Source organism: Marmota monax, unplaced genomic scaffold (genome assembly GCF_021218885.2).
Source record: "Marmota monax isolate L192 unplaced genomic scaffold, Marmota_monax_Labrador192_F-V1.1 WCK01_AAM20220418_F8-fsc00356, whole genome shotgun sequence".
Classification (NCBI taxonomy): domain Eukaryota; kingdom Metazoa; phylum Chordata; class Mammalia; order Rodentia; family Sciuridae; genus Marmota; species Marmota monax.
Genome location: NW_026694682.1, coordinates 162140 through 182602, shown reverse-complemented (window position 1 = coordinate 182602; position 20463 = coordinate 162140). Strand labels below are relative to the sequence as shown.

Below are 20463 nucleotides of genomic sequence, written 5' to 3'. Positions count from 1 at the left end.
ATGACACCAAGCTGAGCCCCAGTGTTGAAGGAGTTAAGGACCCTCCCCCATCCAGACACCCACTCCTTCGTTCCCCAAACCGTAATTAGCTAAGGAAGCATCCAGGAATTGGCAGAGGAGCACGAGTGATGGGGGTGGGGTGGGGTGGGGTGCGGGCGAGGTAACTGTGGCCCAGTCTTGCCCGGAGCTTGCCCTCATTGGGAGGAAGCGAGCCGAGTCTGAGAACCTGCAAGAGCCCTGCTCCGGGGAGCCTGCTTTCTCTGAGCCTCGCGCGCGGACGCTGCCCTTGCCCCCGCGCAAGTTGTGCGCAGCGCCCAGGAGTGGAGGCAGCGGAGAGACCCTGGGAGCCTGGGGAGGGGGCGGGCCCGGGGGCGCTGGGGGCCCTCGATCTGCGCCCAGCCGCCGCCTGCTCCACCGAACCTCCTCCCCCGCCCCCACTCACCCCGCTCAGCCCCTGGGAGAGACGCGCAGGAAGCGTGTTGCTTCGCCCAGCCGATCGACAGAAGTTGAGAGGAGTTGGTGGCTGCCTCCGGCCGGCCGGACTTTGCCAGCAGCTGGGAGAGGAGCCGCCGCCGCCGCCGCGGAGCCTTCGGGGCTGCCTCCCTCCTGCCGAGCCCGCAGCGCGGGTGGAGAGGGGTGGGGAGGGGGTCGGGTGCGCGAGAAGAACTTGAAACTGTGTGAAGGAATCCGAAGCAGATGAGAAGGGAGGAAAATAAAACAAAGTGGAGACTGCAGAAAAGACTCCACCGTGGTTGATTGTATAGGCTGACGCTCCAGCAGAGGGGCTGTTTCTTTTTTTTTTTTTCCTCCCATTCTCTGGCTCTCTCTTTTAAAGCTACACCAGCTCTCTCTCTTTCTCTACTATCTCTGTATCACCAAACCCTTGCTGGCTCTTATGGGCATGAAACACTCCTCCCGCTGCCTGCTCCTAAGGAGGAAAATGGCGGAGAACGCTGCCGAGAACACTGAGGTAAGGAGGCTACAGAGCCCGGGCTCTCGGCGACCCCGCCGCCCACCCGGACCACCGCGCCGCCGCCGCTGTCGCCGCCGCCGCCGCCACCGCCGCCACCGCCGCCGCTGCTCAGCACCTAGTGCCAAACTTTCCCCAGCTCCATCCCGCTTGCTTCTACCGTCCGTGTGTGTGTGTACGTGTTGGGGGGGGGGGGGAGACAGTGCATGTCGTCTCAGGTCCCCTCCCTCTAGAAAATGCAAAAGAGTCGCTTTCACCCCATCACCCACTCCTGCCACCCGCTGCTCCCTTCCCCTTCCCCCAAGTCCCAAACCCTGGGCAGTCGCGCTCCCCTGCCCTCTGCTCTGGGCCCCTGCTTTATGCAGAGCCAGGGTGGGTGATCCTGGGGCCAGGTCTGTTCCCTGCAGCTCCTTGACTATCTCCTACCCATTCTTCTGCTTTACCCTTCAAGCTCGAGTCGGTCCCAGAGCTCTAGTTCCCCGCAATAATCACGGAGAGCTCCCGGCCGCGGGGGTGGGGGCAAGCCAGTGGTAGTACTTAGGCACCTTCCACAGATCCTCGGGCCCAGATTCGGGCCCGGGAGAAGTCTGCAATCCTTCGATGTTAGAGCAGCCTCTGGGGCGCTCAGTCCGGGGAGGGCGCACTGGCCGAGGCCACCTTCAGAACCAGGGACAGCGCCCGCTCCTGCCGCAGCCGAGCCTGCGCGGGCGGTGGGGGCTGCGAGCCGACAGCTGCGGCGAGAAACGGGTCTGCAGCCACTTGTCCCGCAGCAGCTGTTGAGGAGGTCGCTTTAGCTCCGCAAATAATACTCTTGCCCCCCCGCCGGAGGCAATCCAATAGCTGCCCTTTCTACTCTCGAGTTGGCCCCGAGCCGCAGAGATCCCGCCGGGCTTTGCGTCCCAACACTCGAGGCTGTGTTCCTTCGCCTCGCTCTGACCCCGTTGTCATTACAACAACTGGACTATTCCGTAGGCTCTGGGCACCTGTAGTCACGAAGGGGTTCGGCGTGGGTAGCCCCCTTACCTTCCCGAAGAAATGGTGCGCCGAGGTGGGGGCGGAGTGGGGTATGTGTGATCATCCCTTACTCGGTGGCAGGAAAAAGACACAGAGAGCAAACTCCCGGGCTCTATTAATAGCCGGGTGTCTGGTGGGGCTGCCATACATTTCACATATGGTTAACCATATGCAGCGTGGGGCGGCGAGGGGGGTGTGGCGCGGGGATTGTCCCTCTGTCTTGCCGGAATGCAAAAAGGTGCAGAGAGACCCTTTCCGATCTTCTTTCCTGGAGGTCAGAACTCTGTCGCTAACCCCTAGCCCACAGCTTAGGCAGCAAAGCTTTAAAAATCCCCATTCCCAGAGAGACCTGAAGCAGCATGCATCTGGCAACTGTCGATTTCGAAACAAACACGCTCTGGGGCTTCAAAACAGCAGGGCATTTAGTAGCTAACGCCGTCTCCTTGAGTTCGGGCAAAGCTAGCAGGCGTGCGGTCCCCTCGCCGCCTCCTCCTCCCCACCCTCCCACCTGAGAGCAGACATTCAGAACCCTGTGTAGGGCAAGGCGCCTAGCCTCACAGTGGACCCAGCTGTATCATTCCCCTCCCCCTACGCCCTGAGATCGCCCACCGGCGGAAAAGGTTTCTAAAAATAGCTCAGTCTCAGGGCCTCGCTTCTGCAACGTGTTGGGGCAGCCTGCACGTAGCAGTCCCTGCAGCCAGGTGGCTGGAGCGCTGGAAGCGAAAAGGCGCTTCTCTCTGCCTCCTCATCCCACCCCATTCCTTGCTTGTTTTCTAAAAAAATAGAAAAGAAAAAGAAAAAAAAAGTTTTCGCGGGTCCCTATCCCCTGTAACCCGCCGTTGCGCGGGGTCTGGATGCAGACCCTTGCGGGTTCCGCAGTATGCAGTGGCGGCTGCAGCGCTCCCTACTCGGCTAGGGTTAAAGGCGTCCGGAGCAGGCAGAGCGACGCGCGCCAGGCTATTTTTACTTGCTTCCCCCGCCGCTCGGCGCTCCCCCTTCTCAGCAGTCGCACATGCCAGCTCTGCTCAAGGCATCAATGAAAACAGCAGTAGAGGCGGCCGAGCTCTTGCGAGGAAAAAAAAAAAAAATCCACACCGCTCACGGGGCACAGAGGCGGCGGGGGCAGGAACAGCCTCAGCTGGGGCTCCTAGGAGGGGAGTGAGTAGGGGAGGAGGAGGTTCAGCTCTTAGCAACTTCCTTGGAGAAGGGGTGGAACCTAGACTTGGTCAAACGTGCCCAGCGAGGCATCCAAGCAGCGTGACTATCACTTGGTTCTCCTCCAGGAACTAGCTGTTTTTGGAATAAGCCAGAAGGAGAGCAGTACTTCCCAAAGTGGGGTACTGTGGGTTTGCGTGTATGTATGCGGACCTGCAAGAAAAGTCTCTGTGTATCGTGTGTGTGGTGGTGGTGGGTGGGTGGCGGTAATGGTTCTTGGTCTTAATTCAAGGCGTATCAAGCACTCGCACTGTACCAGGAATAACTGGACACCCAAGTTCCAAACCACCTGGTCCCTACCCTCAAGGAACTCACAGTCTGGTAGACAATTATGCTGGATGACATAATAGCATCCCTTTCTGCTTTTTGTTAATGTTATTTTCAAGGCTTTATCTTATTTCACCCTCAAATAACCCTGCCTGCGAAGCCAAGGGTCGTATGCATTTCTTATCCAAATTTTATTTGAGGACATTGAGGCTGAGGTCAGGCACTGGGTGGGGTAAATCAGCCTTGGAACACAGATTGCCCCCTCTTCTGATTCATTGCTCTTAGCCTTACCCTTGCTATTTCTAGCAAGATGCCATGTGTGAATGGGAGTGGATGAGGAGTGGGAGGAGAGGAACGTTTTGGAAGGAAGAGATGTGCTGAGGGGGGAGGCAAGGAGGATGGGAGGAGTTCTTTCACAAGGTAAAGACAGGGAAGGATTCCAGGAGGGAGAAAGCCAGGAATGAAGCTGTGCATGTTGTGACCACAGTCCCCTGGGCTTAGTGAAGTGATGAGCTAGGGCTTGGGAGCTTCTAGGGCACAGGCTTGGTGGGCACAGCTGGCCCTGGATGGCCTCTGCTACCCCTTTAACAGTTTTGAACTAGCTGAAAGCCAATTTCCTTAACATACTGGACAAGGCCCTTTAATACCTGTCCCATTCGACCCTTGGAAAAGATCACTGACTTTATACCTGAATGCTTTTGTGGACAATTGTCCCTCTACCTGTGCTGTTCTTTCCCCCTTCTCTCTGGAGAAAATCTTCCTCAACCTATGAGATCCAACTCCAATGCCGACTCCTTTACACAGCCTTCCCAGATCTGCCACTTAGCCTCTCCCCCCAGGGAGAGTGAGCTTTCTTCCTTCTGTGTTCCTAACACCTACCTCTCACTTTTCCTATTGCAGGATAATTGGCCTTTTATATATCTATTACTCCAGTTAAATAACATGATTTTTTGTTTGTACCCTGTTCTTAGCACCGTGACTGAGGCAAGTAAATAATAAGTATTGATTGAATTGATTCATGTGATTATGAACAAGTTCTTTGAAACTTCTGACTTTCTGGAGAATTGGGGCTCCTATCTCCCACCTCTGTGCTGTACTTAAGTTATTGTGGATCTTTAAAACTCAAAATGAAGAAAGATTCTGGGAACAGAGGTGTTGCTGCCACTCAGAGCCTGGGTACATTTTGATTATTCATGTACCTATTCAATATTCAGCAATTACTGACTCTTCCTATGGGGTGTTCATCTGAATAGCAGATAAATGGATTAATCACAATACCCGCTTGTGAACCATGGGGGGATAATGGACCCTTCTTAGCTGTTGCTTGCTTTTCTGATTCTGGGTGAAAGCCCGATGCATTATTTATGGTGATGACTCCCTGATTGGGATTTCATCACCTCAGAGGAGAGCACCCAGGGTGGGAAAGCAGTTTTAGCAAAGAGTCATTTTGTTTCTTGAATGTTCTGTTGAACTGCTGGCCCAGGGAGAGAGAATAACCATGGGCTGGGAAAAATCCTATGCTGTAACAGCAGGGCTGAGGGTACCAAGGAGCTGCCTGAGTTGTGGGGGATAACTGAGCTGACTTCCATTATGGTGCACCTTGGTGGTTTTGGCTAATGGATCCTTCACTTTTAACTGAAGCATTGTCCCTTATACAAAGACCTGGGAAAAGAAGAAGAGGAGCAAGAGGAGGCAAGACATAGATCTCCATCCCTAAGGATGGCCTCTGTCTATGTCTTTCTGAAAAGGGTGAGCACTGACTAACAGTGAGGTTATGGAGCCAGGCTGCCTGGTTTTAAATCCAGCTGTGAACTTGGCAGCTGTATTACTATGTTGGACCAGTTGCTTACCCTTGATGGGTCTTATAAGGTAGTTAAGATGGTTAAATGGGCTCATTCATGCACAGGGATTAGGGCCCTGCTGCATTCATGGTGAGCCCTGAATACGTGTTTATGATTATTACCGTGCTAGCATTTAGGAGTCTTGCCCGAAAAGTGCAAGCTGGATGGACTCTCTCAGTCCCTCCCTCCTCCAGCTGAAATGATCCATAAACCATCATCCACATCAATTTTTCCTCCCTCAGCCAACACTGATTTCAGGCCTTAAGTGAGCTCAGGAGAATTAAGAAGATAGCCACAGTCCCCCCACCACCGCCCTGGCAAATTTGGCTTTGTAGAGTCCTAAATTGGCTTTTGGCTGTCAAAGAGGGTGAAACACAACACTCCCGTCTCCAATTCAGGAGTGGGTTTCATTTCCTCCTCTTTGCTAACTGCAATGTGAAGCGATTCTCACGTGCCGCTGTGGAACATGCAAAAATCTGTAAAAACATTACTTACACCTTGCAGCCTACGGTGCCAGCAGGGAAAAACGGGCAGCATGGTAACATGCAAACTTGCCAAGGTGACTGCAAGCAGTCACTGGGTGTGCGAAAAGTACCCTGTGAACTAACTTGGTCAAGGAATAGATGGAGCAAACAGGCAGAGAACCTCCAGGAAGGTCATTCTGTCCATGCTTCTGCCTCTGAGTACTCTAATTTAGGATGGGTACCTGGCGACTTGGTTTCTTGTTAGAAAGCTTTAGAGAAGGCAATTTCCCATCTGTTGGAGTTTTTCAGTAATCAGGAAGTTCTTCCTAGAGTCTGACCCCAATCTCTTTTACTGTAATCTGAGTCCCCTTTGTTTATACTATCCTAAAAGGAGATGAGAACTGTCTGGTTACATCCCACTATGAATTGTATTAGGTGATTTCACCTTCTTTACTAGTTTTCGTTCCAAATGATTCTAGTTTCTTCCTCTGATAGTCTGGTATTCACCTTTTCATAGGAATAGTAGAGAGAGGAGTGTTTGAGAAGATTTTTCCTTCTAATATTATGGAGCCCATAGGATATTTCACACATAAAATGTCTTTTCTTACTTCACTTGTAATTAGAATTCCCTCAATCATCAAAGCTTTTCCAGGATTCGTAATAGGTGACCCATAAGTAAAGATCTCTTTTTCAAGTGCAATTTTATAAGAGCAAAAAGCTTGATATGCACATTTTCATAATGTCATAGAATCTTAGAGCTGAAGGAAACTCAAATCATTTAAATGAAGAGATGAGAACACTTGTCTGATGTCAGAGTTCCTCAGCATTGGTGGAGAGATCTCCTTTACTCTGGTCTGATGTTTTTATTTTTTTGTGCTAGTTTTTTGGTGTATCCTGATCTGTACTATCCAAAACTCATATTTCTCTACACAAGACCTAGGAATTGTGCACAGTGAGAGCTCTCTCCTCTTCATATAGCCCTAAAATGCTTATGTTATGATTTCATTACATGGAACACTGTGAAGTACATATGATCCCCATCGTACAGATTGAGAAGCTGAGGCATAGAAAATTAGAGTTACTTCCCAGGATTCCAAGCTAGTAAGTGAAGAAGCCAGGACTCACCTCTGGCTTCCCATGCTTTTTTCAGTCCACAAGACTGAATCTTATAATCTGAGTCACCTTTGTTTATACTATCCTAAAGGGAGTAAGGCATGAGATTGGTGAGACATGAGACGGACCAGAGCAGAGACTCAAAATATGAAGATAGGGGGCTGGGGTTGTGGCTCAGGGATAGAGCACTTGCCTTGCATGCTTGAGGCACTGGGTTCAATCCTCAGCACCACATAACAATAAATAAATAAAATAAAAATACTGTGTCCATCTACAACTTAAAAAATATTAAAAAAAGAAATATGAAGATAGTATAGAGAAATGAACAGGTGAAATATGGAACAGTGGGTTTAGGAGAAACCCCGGGAAGGACCGCAAGCTCACTTTTTTTTATTTCCAAGACTTCTTTCCTGGCCTCCACCACCATCCGCCACCCGCACCCCCAGAGTCCTCAGTACTATGTCCTGTCGGTGACAGGGACCTGGCATAACTTGTGACAAGGACAACCATCACCCCATTCCCTGTATGCACCTGAGATAGATCGATGCTTAGAGTCCTCATTGACGGACCAGGAGAAAGACTCTCCCTTAACAAATTAAACCATTTTGGAAGCTCGACACAGGCCATCAGTCCTGAGTCTGCATCCTCATCCAGCTACTTTAGCAGGAGGAAGTGAACCCTAAACAGTGCAGCCCGGGAACTTTGTTTTTCAAATTTATCTTTGTAGTTTTATCTCCTGTGTTCATTTCCTAGGGTTGTTGTAACAAAGCACCACAAACTGGGTGGCTTTAGACAGAAGAAATTTATTCTTTTCACAGTTCTGAAAGCCAGAAGTCTGAAATCCAGATGTCAGCAGGGTTAGTTCCTTCTGGAGATTCCAATGAAAAATCTGTTCCTTGCTTTTCTCCAAGCTTCTGGTGTGTGCCAATGACGCTGGGCATTCCTTGGCTTCTAGACTTAATCACTGCAGTCTCTGTCTACATCTGCACATACCATTCTGCTGTGTGTGTGTGTGTGTGTGTGTTTCTCCTCTTCTTATGAGGACACCAGTCATATTGGATTAGGGCCCTCATCCCAAATCCAGTATGACCTCATCTTAACTTGATTATATCTGCACAGACCTGATTTCCAAATGAGGTCATATTCACAGGTACCAGTGATTAGGAATCTAAAACATCTTTTGTGGGGGGGCACAGATCAGCTCACAACATTACCCAACACAGTGCCTAGTCAGCAGGACATGACTTCTGAAGGCCTGAACAGTTGACTAGTCAGTGTGACATTCTCTCCCTTGATCTCTTTCCTGCTCCTCACTCAACTATCCATCTTGTCCACTGGCTTCTCAGAGTCTCTATCCTGGCCTTTTCCTTGATCAGTAGCAGTGATTATAACAAGAGCTACCATTTTAATGTCCATATTATGTATTGGGTACCATGTTATGCACTTAGTAAGCATTGTCTTATTGAATTTATATAATGCAGAGCAACTCTTACTAATTGCATTTTGCAGTTTAGGAAACTTACACCTGTTGTGGTTAATTATGTTGATCAAGGTGATTCAGCCAATGAGTAGCCCATCTGGAGTGCTCTCAGAGTTGGAACGTACTCTGCTGGTGGTGTGGACCTCTCTCCTCTCTTTGACCTACACGCACAACCTTGACTTCTTCCCCTTCGCCCCACAACAGCTCCTACCCATCTGGAGATTCAGGAAGGAACTGATAAACTTCCAGATATGAGAAAGGGCTCATGACTGTTGGAACCCAAGAACCTCTAATAGGGTTTATATCCATCATCCTCCCAGGGGATTTGCTTTATAGTTGCCAGAGGGATTATTTTATTGGTAGAATTGTGAGCCTATTCATAGTTTATCTGAAGGATTTTCTGGAGAGCAGGAGGAACAATGAAACCCCTTGGCACCTTCTAAAAATTAAACCCCTAGGCAGCTGACTTCTTTGTCTCATGTGGAGGGTGAGTGCAGGCTCTGGACTCCTCTGTCTGGGTTCACACAGGAGCTCTGCTGCTTCCTAGCTTGGGAAGGTCACTCCACTTACCTGTGCCTGAATTTCATCATCTATGATAGTGTCATTATGAACATTAAATAACTTATTTCATGTCAAGCACATGTCTGGCACCTGGTGAATGCTCAAGGAAGATTAGCTATTATTAGTCATCTGGACTTACCTGGTGGCGTCCCAAAGGGGGTGCAGATGCATAAAGGGCATTTACTGGTGACACTGTGGAATCATTACTCACAGAAATGGAAGTCAAGAAGTTGAGGAAAGGCCAATTCATTCTCAGCTCAGTCCACAAGAACCAGGAAGACAGCTGGAAGCAGGACTCCGTAGCACCCTTGCCCAGGGGTCCACCAGTCCTCATGAGAAGAGTCCAGTTACAGGAGGATGAGGGACTCTCTGTGACCCAGAGGCTGGCGTACCCCACTTGTTAGTCAGCCTAACATTGCTGGGACCAAAATGCCTGAGAGAAACAAAGTAAAGGAGGAAATTAAAGGATCAATTTTAGTTGATGGCTTCAAAAGTTCCTGAGGTGAGACAAACCTCTTGGCAGAATGTTCTAGTGGAGGAAAGCTCTCAGGTCACAGAAGCCAGGGAAGAGAGAGAGAGAGAAGGAGGGGGAGAGGACAGGGTTGGAGACAAGAAATACCCTTCCAGGGCACACCTCCAGGAATCCACGTCCTCCGGTGAGGATCTACCTACTAACGTTTCCACCTTCTCCCTCTAATGCCAAGAACCATTAACTCACCAATGGATAAAACCAGTAGTGAGTTCAGAGCCCTAAAGATCCAATCACTTCCCAAGAGCCCCATCTCTGAACGTGGCTGCCTTGGGGACCAAGGCTTCAACAAATGAGCCTTTGAGGGACATTCTATATCCTAACCATAACAGGGACCTGGAACCCAGGTGTTTATCCACATCTTCAGAATGAAAGAGAAACTTCTCCATGTCCCTAAAAATGTGAGGAATATGGGGAAGCTGGGAGTATCTGCCTGTCAAATTGCAGACTTCCTGTGTGGCTCTCAACATGCCCCTCCCAGACCTGCTCCTAGAAAGAGCACAGTTCCTATTTGTTCACTCCTGCATTAATGGGTGATTTTTCTCCATGTTCCTATTGACAGAAACTGAGGCTAGGGGAATGAGGGAGGGAGGGAGGGAGGGAGGGAGGATAAGAGAGAGGGGGAGGGGAGGGTGAAGGGGGGAGGGGAGGGGTGAAGGGGGGGAGGGGAGGGGAGGAGGGTTTTACCAGACAATTGGGTTTTTAAATACCAGGTTAAACCCCCTGTCCTATTGGCCATAAATCCCATAGTGTGTGTGTGGCCGGATCCAAGAGTTGGTCCAGCTAAGACCACATTGAGCTAATGCCACTAGAAAGGGAGTGGCTATTAGCAAATTCATCAGCTGGGGCCCAATTTGTCTCTCTATTGTGAAAGATGATCTCATGTTAGCTGCAGTAAAGTGGTGGCCTTTCAAGATTGGGCCTCCCAGAAAATGAAAGACTGTAATTCCCACAGACGAGTTAAATTCGAGGACTTCATCTCTCCCTGACAAGCAGTTATGACAGCAATTCTCTGAAGAGGCTCAATCAGAGAATCCCGCAAAAGATTATAGCCCATCAGAAGCGTAGATAGGATCCTAATTAAGCAACGTTCTCATTCTCTATTAACATGCATTAGTTTAACTTTTGCCTCCAGGTACATAGTAGGAAATTGATGATTATTTAATGAATGAATTTAAAAAAAGTGTGTATCACATGTAACGTACTAACTTCCTTTCGTTAGAATCTTACTTCTCTCCCCACATTGAAGCTATGGGCCCAGGGTGATACAGGGGCAAGTTTTGGAGTCCAATCTTAGTTTGAATTTCATTTTCATCCCTGTGGGACCATAATTGTAGAGGACGGCCATGAGGATTAAATTTAATAACAGGACAAGTCATAAAGAAACTTGACAAATGTTTTGAATGTTTTGTTCTTTTTCTTCCTGTTATAACTTTAAGTTTATTTGCCCAGTGTCTGTTTTGCTTTTAAGGGAAAATTTATAGTTCAAAGTGGGAACAGTCACTTCTAATGTTCAGTGAGAGTAGATATAAATAAGCTAATGCAGGCAGGCTGTAGGGCCCGTGGGGCTGTTTCTGTGCAGGGCTATGGATATGCATCTGCGTCAGGAGGTACTTTAAGCAGAAGTACATATATTTACATACATATCAAATGTGGTTTTCAATTTATGACATGCAATATGTAAGGTGAAAGTTTAATTATTTGCCTGGAGCCTCTGAGTTAGTCAGAGTCTGATGTCTCAGCATGGGGGAGTGTGTTGTACATTGGACACACGTTAGGATGAGTCCAGTTGTAAAAATAGTTGAGGGAGAGTCTGGTGGTTCTAGATCTGAGATTCAATGTCAGAAAGGATATGCAGTCCTGATTTCACGGTGTGATGGGCACCATTTGTTATGTAGCTCAGGTGTGCTGGTCTTCCTCAGGGCTGTGTCTGTCTCTTACCCCACATACTCTCTCCAGGTCATCTCATTGCTCCCTTGGCTTCTGCTGTGCTTTGAAATTCGTTTCACCTGTTGGGAACTTGGTCCCCAGGGTGGTAGTATTGGAAGATGGTGTAGAACTTTAAAAGGAGGGCTGAATGGCATGTCCTTGGGTCCACTAGAGATTGAAGAGATTGAAAGGATTTAATAATGGGAAAAGGCATTCCTGATTTAAGATATGACTGCTCCTCCATGTGCTTCTGCCACTCTGTGCTACAATCGGCCTCCCTTACCAGACGACGAACCAATGGGGTAGCCCAATCTTGAACTTGGAATTTCCAAAACTCTGAGTTAAATAGCCTCTTTTCTTCATAAATACCTATCTCAGATATTTTGTTATAGTAATGAAAAGCTGACTAATACAGCTTTCTTCCTTGTTTATTTGCTAGAGATTCTCAGACTCAGAGCTGTAGCCCAAATCTGTCCTTGGAGTTGTCCCCTCATGTCTGACTGCCACTTAGAAATTTTACAGGGGCCTCAGACTACTCAGGGTCCCCTCCTAAGTCCTGCTCTTTTCCTTCCAACCCACCCCTCCTCCATCATCATCATCTTTCTCTGTATTAAGTTTCCAAAGCCACAAACCTATACTCTTTTCTCTCCATTCTCCATAAGGCTTGGTGACTCTACATCTTCGGTATTTATTTCTCCTCTTTGTCTGAGTCTGTCCTCCATGGTCCAGGCCCACCGAGATCCTCCTGGTTTTTGTCTCTTCCTCTCATGTCTGGATCTCTCCGGTGCCCTCTTGATAGTATCCACACACACTTGCTTTCTTTGCTTGGTTCTACTCTGATAATGGCCTGGATGCAGATTCTAAAATGGAAATCTGATTATGCTTCTCTCCTCCTTAAACCACTTGGTGGCTCTTCCATTATTCTTAGGATAATGGCCCTCTCTTGCCGTGGCCTATGAAGCTTTGCATACTCCTGTCCCTGAAGACTACTCCACCTTCATTTCTAGTCCTTCCCCTTTGGCTGCAGGCACAGGCAGCGACTTCCTTCTCCTTGTCGCCTGGACAGGTTCTACTCTTCCTTAAGGTCTCAGTTTAGAAGTCACCTTTTCCAGGAAAGCCTTGTCCGCCACCGTCCCTTTACCCAAGTCTGGTTTGGTTCTCCCTTCTGTGTTCTTCCACAGTGCCCAGGACTCTTGTCACAACACACATGACACTGGACTCCATTCCCTGACTCCCTTGTCTAAGAGTCAATGGTGCACTTTTTACGAGTGGGCACTCTGTGTGATTCGCCATTCAGTCCCCAGCACCTGTCACAGGGCCCACGGCCTACTGCAGGCAGAAAACCATTTGTCCAATGGATGGTCATGGCTACAGGTGCCTTTCTTATAGGAAAGGCCCTACAGATATATCAATTAAATGAAATCTCTACGTATTGCTACCCTTCCTAATACACTGGTTGAGGCTTTTATCAGTCACGCAGGACCCCAATATGGAGTGAAGCTCAGAGGTCACAGCTGTCATTCCCCCTGACCCAAAGCAAGGTGGGAGTTAAGCTGTGCCATTTAGATGTTCACTGTTGAAGAACAAAGTCAGTACTCCGAGAGAAGGTGTGGAGTCCACGCCAACTGGCACGAGGAGATTTTCAGTCAGACAAGGGGAACTGCACAGATGTCAGTCTCAGAATGAGTTAAGTCAGGCTTTGCCTGGGAATTTCCTGCACTTTGGTAGTAGGAAGAGGCAGCGGAGATACCCTGGAGGCTCCTCTGAAAACCTGGCTTGGGACAGAAAGGTTTAGGGCTTGGCTCAATCAGTATCCTTTTCCTACTTGACTTGATCCATCATCTGGGGCTGCACTGAGTAGGTCATGCAGGGAGATGTCCCTGGACAAGGGCTTCGAACTGCCCCGAGGCTGTGGCCCCTACCAGGCTCCAGCTCTGCGGAGCAGATGTTTCTTCTGTCTTAACTTGGCCCAGGCCTCTTTTATTCCTGCTTGCTCTTGGTCCAGTACTGCCTTTCACTCTCCTAGGTATAAATTTAAAAATAAGGTGTCCCCCTACTTCCGGATGTAAAGAAAACCAAACCAATGACACAGGCTGCCAGTACTGCAGAGCCCTGGGACTTTGTCCATAAGGCTGGTGGCTTTTCTTTGAGGCTTTACCAAGCCTGCACCCTACCCCGGTTCTTTTTCCAGCTTTGTGTCAGCCTCAGGGATCCAGAGTCTTGCAGTACTTCAGGTCTATCCCTCCACCTCCAGAATGCGTGCCCTGTGATCTCATGAGGACGGTGGAATAGATCGTGAACCCTGAGGAGGAACTAGTTGCCTCAATTTTTCTTCTTTTTGGTACCAGGAATTGAACCCAAGGATGCTTAACCAATGAACTACTTCTTCAGCCCTATTTTATATTTCTGAGGCTGGCTTTGAACTCGTGATCATCCTGCTTGAGCCTCCTGAGCCGCTGGGATTATAAGCATGTGCCACTGCGCGCTGTCTCCACCCCTCCACCACACTCCTTTTTTAAAATTTTAAGACAGGGTCTCACTAAGTTGCTTCGGGCCTCACTAAGTTGCTGAGGCTGGGTTTGAACTTGTGATTCTCCTGCTTCAGCCTCCCAAGCTGCTGGGATTACATGCGTGCGCCACCACACCCAGCTTAGTTGCTTCAACTTTTCTAGGTCCTTCCCTCCAGTTCCTCTTGCCCTCAGCTGATACCAGGTAGCATAGCAAAAGTAGCCATGATCTTGACTCAACTAGGCCCTGACTCAAACCTATCTGAGAAGTGCATGGGATGATTCACATTGATCCCACTGGTTGGCCCTGCTCCTTAAATAAATGGCCACAACAGTCATCAGGGCATTTTGAAGAAGTAGAGAGTGCTGTGCCAATCTTGAACTTGTTATTACCTTGCCATCTCCAGTGCAGCCTTGTGCCTGTCTCCCTTTATTGAGTTGTCAGTGGAGCTGGGGACGAGCTCATTGCCACCCTCCACGTGGCTTCCCCTTCCAGACATGCCCACGTGTGCTAAATTCGTGATGTTGAAAATGGAGTGATGTTTTCCCCCTGGGTGGCAAATGGCATAGAAAGTAGAGGTAGGGGGAAAGCGAGAAGGTGCTGTCAATCTGTGGTTTGACTTTGCAGGGAGCAGAACTCCTCTGGGGCCCTGACTCAGACCTAAGGACACAGGGTAGGCAGCCTGAGGCAGTTATTTGTCTGGGAAAGAATGAACTTTTCTCCTGAAACCTCCTCCTTCCTTTCTGCCCTCCACCTGCTGGCTCAGCCTTCTCCTCTCTCTCTCTCTCTCTCTCTCACATTCTCAAGCATTAGCTTCTATGATTCTAAGAGCACCCGCTCTATTTTTTTTTTTCAGGCAGGAGAGATGAAGAAGGGCTCGCGCTCCAGGTGGCAGCCCCAGCTTCTCCACTCTGCACTCCGTGGGCCTGGATGTTGGAAAGCATCCAATCCCAGGCAGCCGTTCCTTTCATACCCACTCGATCGGGCAATTGCCGCATAACCTTACCCAGATGTCAAGGACTTAGTCTGTTCTAACTGTGAAAAGGGTGGGTGAAGGAGGGAGTGAGAGGGAATATTTGAGTTCCAAATTTGTTAAAACAATTCTTCATTGCCATCCTCGTATGTAGGACTGGACAATTGTTTCCAAAATGCTGAAGCCTGGCTCATCTCCCAGGCCTGAGCTAGGATGTCGTTCCTATTCCTTTGGGCACATGGCTGGTACCAGCAGCTGAGTTCCACGCTGGGGCCTTGGGACGGTGAGGGTATGGCCATCCCTGCAGATACCCTCCTCAGAGAGGGCTCTTTCCACCTGCACTGGAGAACTCCTTTGTGATTTGCTGCAATGGGTTCTCCTTGGTCTCATCTCAACCTGACCCATCCAGGGCATTAGGCGCTGTTGGTTGATGCATTTTACCTGATACCTTCTGTTCTTTGGGCTTCTAAGCCCTGCTTTCACCTGCCTCTCTCTTATGGTTTGATCTTAAATGTTCCTCAAAGCTTCATGTGGGGGTGGAGCCTAGTAGGAGAAAATTAGATCATTGGGGGTGTGCTCTCAGTGGGGATATTGGGTTCTAACCCCTTTTTCTTTCTCTACCTCTTTTTGCTTCCCAGTCACCAGGAGGTAAACGGACCTCCTACACCACATGCTTGCTGCCATGATGCTTTGCCTTGCCACAGGCATAGAGGCAACAGGGCCACTGAAAACGCCGAAACTGTGAACCAAAATGAACTTTTTCCCACTATAAGTTCTTTATCTCAGATATTTTGTCATAGCAATAGCAAACTGACGAATACACTTTACAATGCCCATTACTGTTCTTTCTTGGTTGCTTATGTGAATTCTTCTTTCTTACTTGATAGTGGTGCCTCTAGCTTACTGTCCCTGGATGATCTCATCCTCTCTCACAACTTGGGACATTTAGACCTGCACTTATGGATGGATTTGTCTTCTTCTGTGTTCTTCAGGCACTTACAATTCAAGATGCTTCCCAATTTCCTCATCTGCTTTTCTTATTGGATGCCTATCTCCATGAAGGACACTGTCATTCCTCCCTTTATCCCACCAGGAATCAGGAATTAGACTAGAGGCCTCCCTAGTCTAATTGACACTTCCACTCACCCAATCCCAGATGATTCATAGTAAAATTCTGCTGATTCTACCTATTTTTTTTTTCCTGTGCTGGGGATCAAACCTAGGGCCTTGTACATGCTAGGTAAGCATAATTCTACTTTCTTAACATGGTTTATTTCTATCTTCTTCTCTTTACCCACATGGTCTTAGATCAGTTTTTCCACCCGGGGAGGAAAAAGAACAAAGGTTATGACCGTGAGTGAAGCTGAAGAAGTGCTGAACCCACGGGGACCTAGTGTGGGAGCTTCTTAAGGGAAACATTTTTAATCCCTCCAGCATCACCCGATCCTAGAAAGTTCTAATGTGTTCCTCTTCCCCTCATAACAAGATGGGCTTTGTCTTGGGGATTCTGGAAGCCTCTTTGCAGAGATCTGACACCTGGGCCAAATGTAGCATGTAAGTGTTGAACAGAAAACTCTGCTTTAAGTTTCCCTCCTATTTTGCCCTGAGTAGTGAACTGACGGGTGACCATCTGCAAGTCCTTCAGGACTTTTGGAGCCTGCTTAATAACATTTTGTGTGATGATGGTGGGGGTGTGGGGGACACCACACGATTCTCTAGGGTCTTTTGGGGTCTCTGTTAATTCTGTTCTTGCAACTGCAGCTTTTAGTGAATACAGCTGCACCTGGACAGTGCAGCCATTTCTCTGCAGGGTGAGCACCATGTTGTATCTTCTCTACTCCATTGTAGCTGGATCTTTTTAGAAAATCAGTTAAGTGCCTCTTCCACATCACTTTCCCCAGAATTAACAGATGGAGGCCCAAAAGACTTCAATAAAATGTGTGTTTTTGTCCCCTGTGGTCAGGTAGGATATCACTAAACAGGCTCCAAAAGCCTAAAGGACTCACGGAGGGTCACCTAGCCAGCTTCCTATTCCAGCCAAAATAAAGGGGAAACTTAAGTTGGAGTTCTTTTCAACAGGTACATTCAATATTTGGTCCAGGTGCAAAGAGACTCCCAGAATCCTACCATTAGTGGAATTTTTCTGCCATCAGTCCTTTTTAAGTCTCTAGAGAGGAGAGTGAGAATGTTCTAGTGATTTCCACCTAGGGGGCTAAGGTGACTTAGTACATCTTGGAAGCCTTTTCCAGTCCCCAAATCCTGCAGTATAAGGAGAATTCAGGTAGAGGAAGTAGAGGAAGGGGCAGGATGGTGTGACTGTCCTTTGATGAAGATATTCTATTTTTTTTTTTTTTGCGGGGGGTGGGGTCACTGAGGATGGAATCCAGGATGCTTCACCATTGAACTACATCCCAAGTCCTTTTTATTATTATTTAAAAAATTTAAAACAGGGTCTGATTAAGTTGCTTAGGGATTTGCCAAGTTACTGAGGCTGACCCTGATTTTGTGATCCTCCTGCCTCAGCTCCCAAGCATGCACCACAGCACCTGGCTTGATGAGGATATTCTGAGGAGACATTACTTTGTTTGGGTCAGAGAACTGGCTTCAAGGCCATGTGTCAGCTTGCCAAGTTCATTTTGCAGTGTCTGCTAAATTCATCCTGTCTTTCCTGTCCCTTGGAAGGTGGTCTCTCGTCCCCTACCAAATGCTAAGGAGTTCCATGTCCTCTGAGGGTGATGTCTGGTTGGCTCAGTGTCAGAGCTGGCTGGGTTTGGTGTCAAGGTCATCTGGCTCACCTTCCTGGTGACACTGGGGACCAGGCTGGTGCTGGAGTATGGTTGGCCTTTCAGGCTGCATCAAGTGGTTAGCAGAGGGGTTGCTCACCCTGGCTCATGGAGCCTTTCAGAAACCACTCTCTTGCTGGAAATCACCTGTGTCAGTTGAGATAGGGAATCATCCTACCTCAAGACGATGGCATAGACCAAATGACCTATGTGGACTCTTTCCTAAGTGTCCTGGCATCTTCTGTCCGCCCCTCCAATTTACTCCCAATCCTTCTCCATCCTGTTCTGTGGAACTTTCCATGCACAGTTCTTATCAGATTCACTTCCTAGCTCCTCCCAGTCTGTGGCTGACTGAGTTCCCCTGTGGGGACATTAGCAGGAGGGCAGAGAAGGGAGGAGTGTGTGGTCAGGGCATTTGTCCCCTGTTCGTCCACTGTGGGATTACTGTCTATGGCTCTTTCCCTGAAGTGGAGCTTCCCCGTAATCCTCTCCGCGGAGCCCTTGCTAGCTCTGGGTCCCAGCCACTTCTCGTAGACCTAGGGGGTCATCGTGGAGCGTCTTTGTTCCCAATGCCAGGTTACTGCAACCACCACTTCCACTAAGCTCCTTGCACAAACAGAAATTATTCATGTCACTCACTGGGCGCTAGCTGTACTTCAAGCACCTTTCAAAGCTCTTGACATGGATTATCTCATTTAATTCTATTTTTTTAATTTTTTATTGTGGGTTGTTCAAAACATTACAAATTTCTTGACATATCATATTCCACACTTTGATTCAAGTGGGTTATGAACTCCCACCTTCACCCCATACACAGATTGCAGAACCACATCAGTTACACATCCATTGATTTACATATTGCCATACTAGTGTCTGTTGTGCTCCACTGCCTTTCCCATCCTCCACCCTCCCCCCTCCCCACCTCTCCCCTCCCCTCCCCTCCTCTCTCTCTACCCCCTCCACTGTATAACCCTGAGGGTCTCCTTTCATTACCATGCAATTTCCCTTCTCTCTCCCTTTCCCTCCCACCTCTCATCCCTGTTAAATGTTAATCTTCTTCTCCTGCTCTTCGTCCCTACTCTGATCTTAGTTACTCTCCTTATATCAAAGAATACATTTGGCATTTGTTTTTTAGGGATTGGCTAGCTTCACTTAGCATAATCTGCTCTAATGCCATCCATTTCCCTGTAAATTCTATGATTTTGTCATTTTTTAATGCAGAGTAATACTCCATTGTGTATAAATGCCACATTTTTTTTTATCCATTCGTCTATTGAAGGGCATCTAGGTTGGTTCCACAGTCTTGCTATTGTGAACTGTGCTGCTATGAACATCGATGTAGCAGTGTCCCTGTAGCATGCTCTTTTTAGGTCTTTAGGGAATAGACCAAGAAGGGGAATAGCTGGGTCAAATGGTGGCTCCATTCCCAGCTTTCCAAGAAATCTCCATACTGCTTTCCAAATTGGCTGCACCAATTTGCAGTCCCACCAGCAATGAACAAGTGTACCCTTTTCCTCACATCCTCGCCAGCACTTGTTGTTGTTTGACTTCATAATGGCTGCCAATCTTACTGGAGTGAGATGGTATCTTAGGGTGGTTTTGATTTGCATTTCTCTGACAGCTAGAGATGGTGAGCATTTTTTCATGTACTTGTTGATTGACTGTATGTCCTCCTCTGAGAAGTGTCTGTTCAGGTCCTTGGCCCATTTATTGATTGGGTTGTTTGTTCTCTTATTGTCTAATTTTTTGAGTTCTTTGTATACTCTGGATATTAGGGCTCTATCTGAAGTGTGAGGAGTAAAGATTTGTTCCCAGGGTGTAGGCTCCCTATTTACCTCTCTTATTGTTTCTTTTGCTGAGAAAAAACTTTTTAGTTTGAGTAAGTCCCATTTGTTGATTCTAGTTATTAACTTTTGTGCTATGGGTGTCCTATTGAGGAATTTGGAGCCCGACCCCACCGACTGTAGATCGTAGCCAACTTTTTCTTCTATCAGACGGTGCATCTCTGATTTGATATCAAGCTACTTGATCCATTTTGAATTCACTTTTGTACATGGCGAGAGAAAGGGATTCAGTTTCATTTTGTTGCATATGGATTTCCAGTTTTCCCAGCACCATTTGTTGAAGATGCTATCCTTCCTCCATTGCATGCTTTTAGCCCCTTTATCAAATATAAGATAGTTGTAGTTTTGTGGATTGGTTTCTGTGTCCTCTATTCTGTACCATTGGTCCACCCGCCTGTTTTGGTACCAGTACCATGCTGTTTTTGTTACTATTGCTCTGTAGTATAGTTTGAAGTCTGGTATCGCTATACCGCCTGATTCACACTTCCTGCTTAGCATTGTTTTTGCTATTCTGGGTCTTTTATTTTTCCATATGAATTTCATGATTGCTTTCTCTATTTCTACAAGAAATGCCTTTGGGATTTTGATTGGCATTGCATTAAACCTATAGAGAACTTTTGGTAATATCGCCATTTTGATGATGTTAGTTCTGCCTATCCATGAACAGGGTATATTTTTCCATCTTCTAAGATCTTCTTCTATTTCTCTCTTTAGGGTTCTGTAGTTTTCATTGTATAAGTCTTTCACCTCTTTTGTTAGGTTGATTCCCAAGTATTTTATTTTTTTTGAGGATATTTTGAATGGAGTCATTGTCCTCACTTCCATTTCAGAGGATTTGTCGCTGATATACAGGAATGCCTTTGATTTATGCGTGTTGATTTTATATCCTGCCACTTTGCTGAATTCATTTATTAGCTCTAATAGTTTCTTTGTAGACCCTTTTGGGTCTGCTAGGTATAGAATCATGTCACC

The 20463-nt window shown here is 47.7% G+C and overlaps 1 protein-coding gene across 1 annotated transcript in view; it reads left to right on the top strand.

Moving 5' to 3' along the window:
* Positions 1–209: 209 nt before the first annotated feature.
* The window catches only part of Prmt8 (protein arginine methyltransferase 8), a 95778-nt gene continuing 75524 nt past the window's right edge, over positions 210–20463 (top strand). The window contains exon 1 of the mRNA XM_046423356.2: positions 210–970. Within this exon, the coding sequence (XP_046279312.1) occupies positions 896–970 (75 nt within the window). The 5' untranslated portion in view covers positions 210–895. The remainder of the gene's footprint in view (positions 971–20463) is intronic.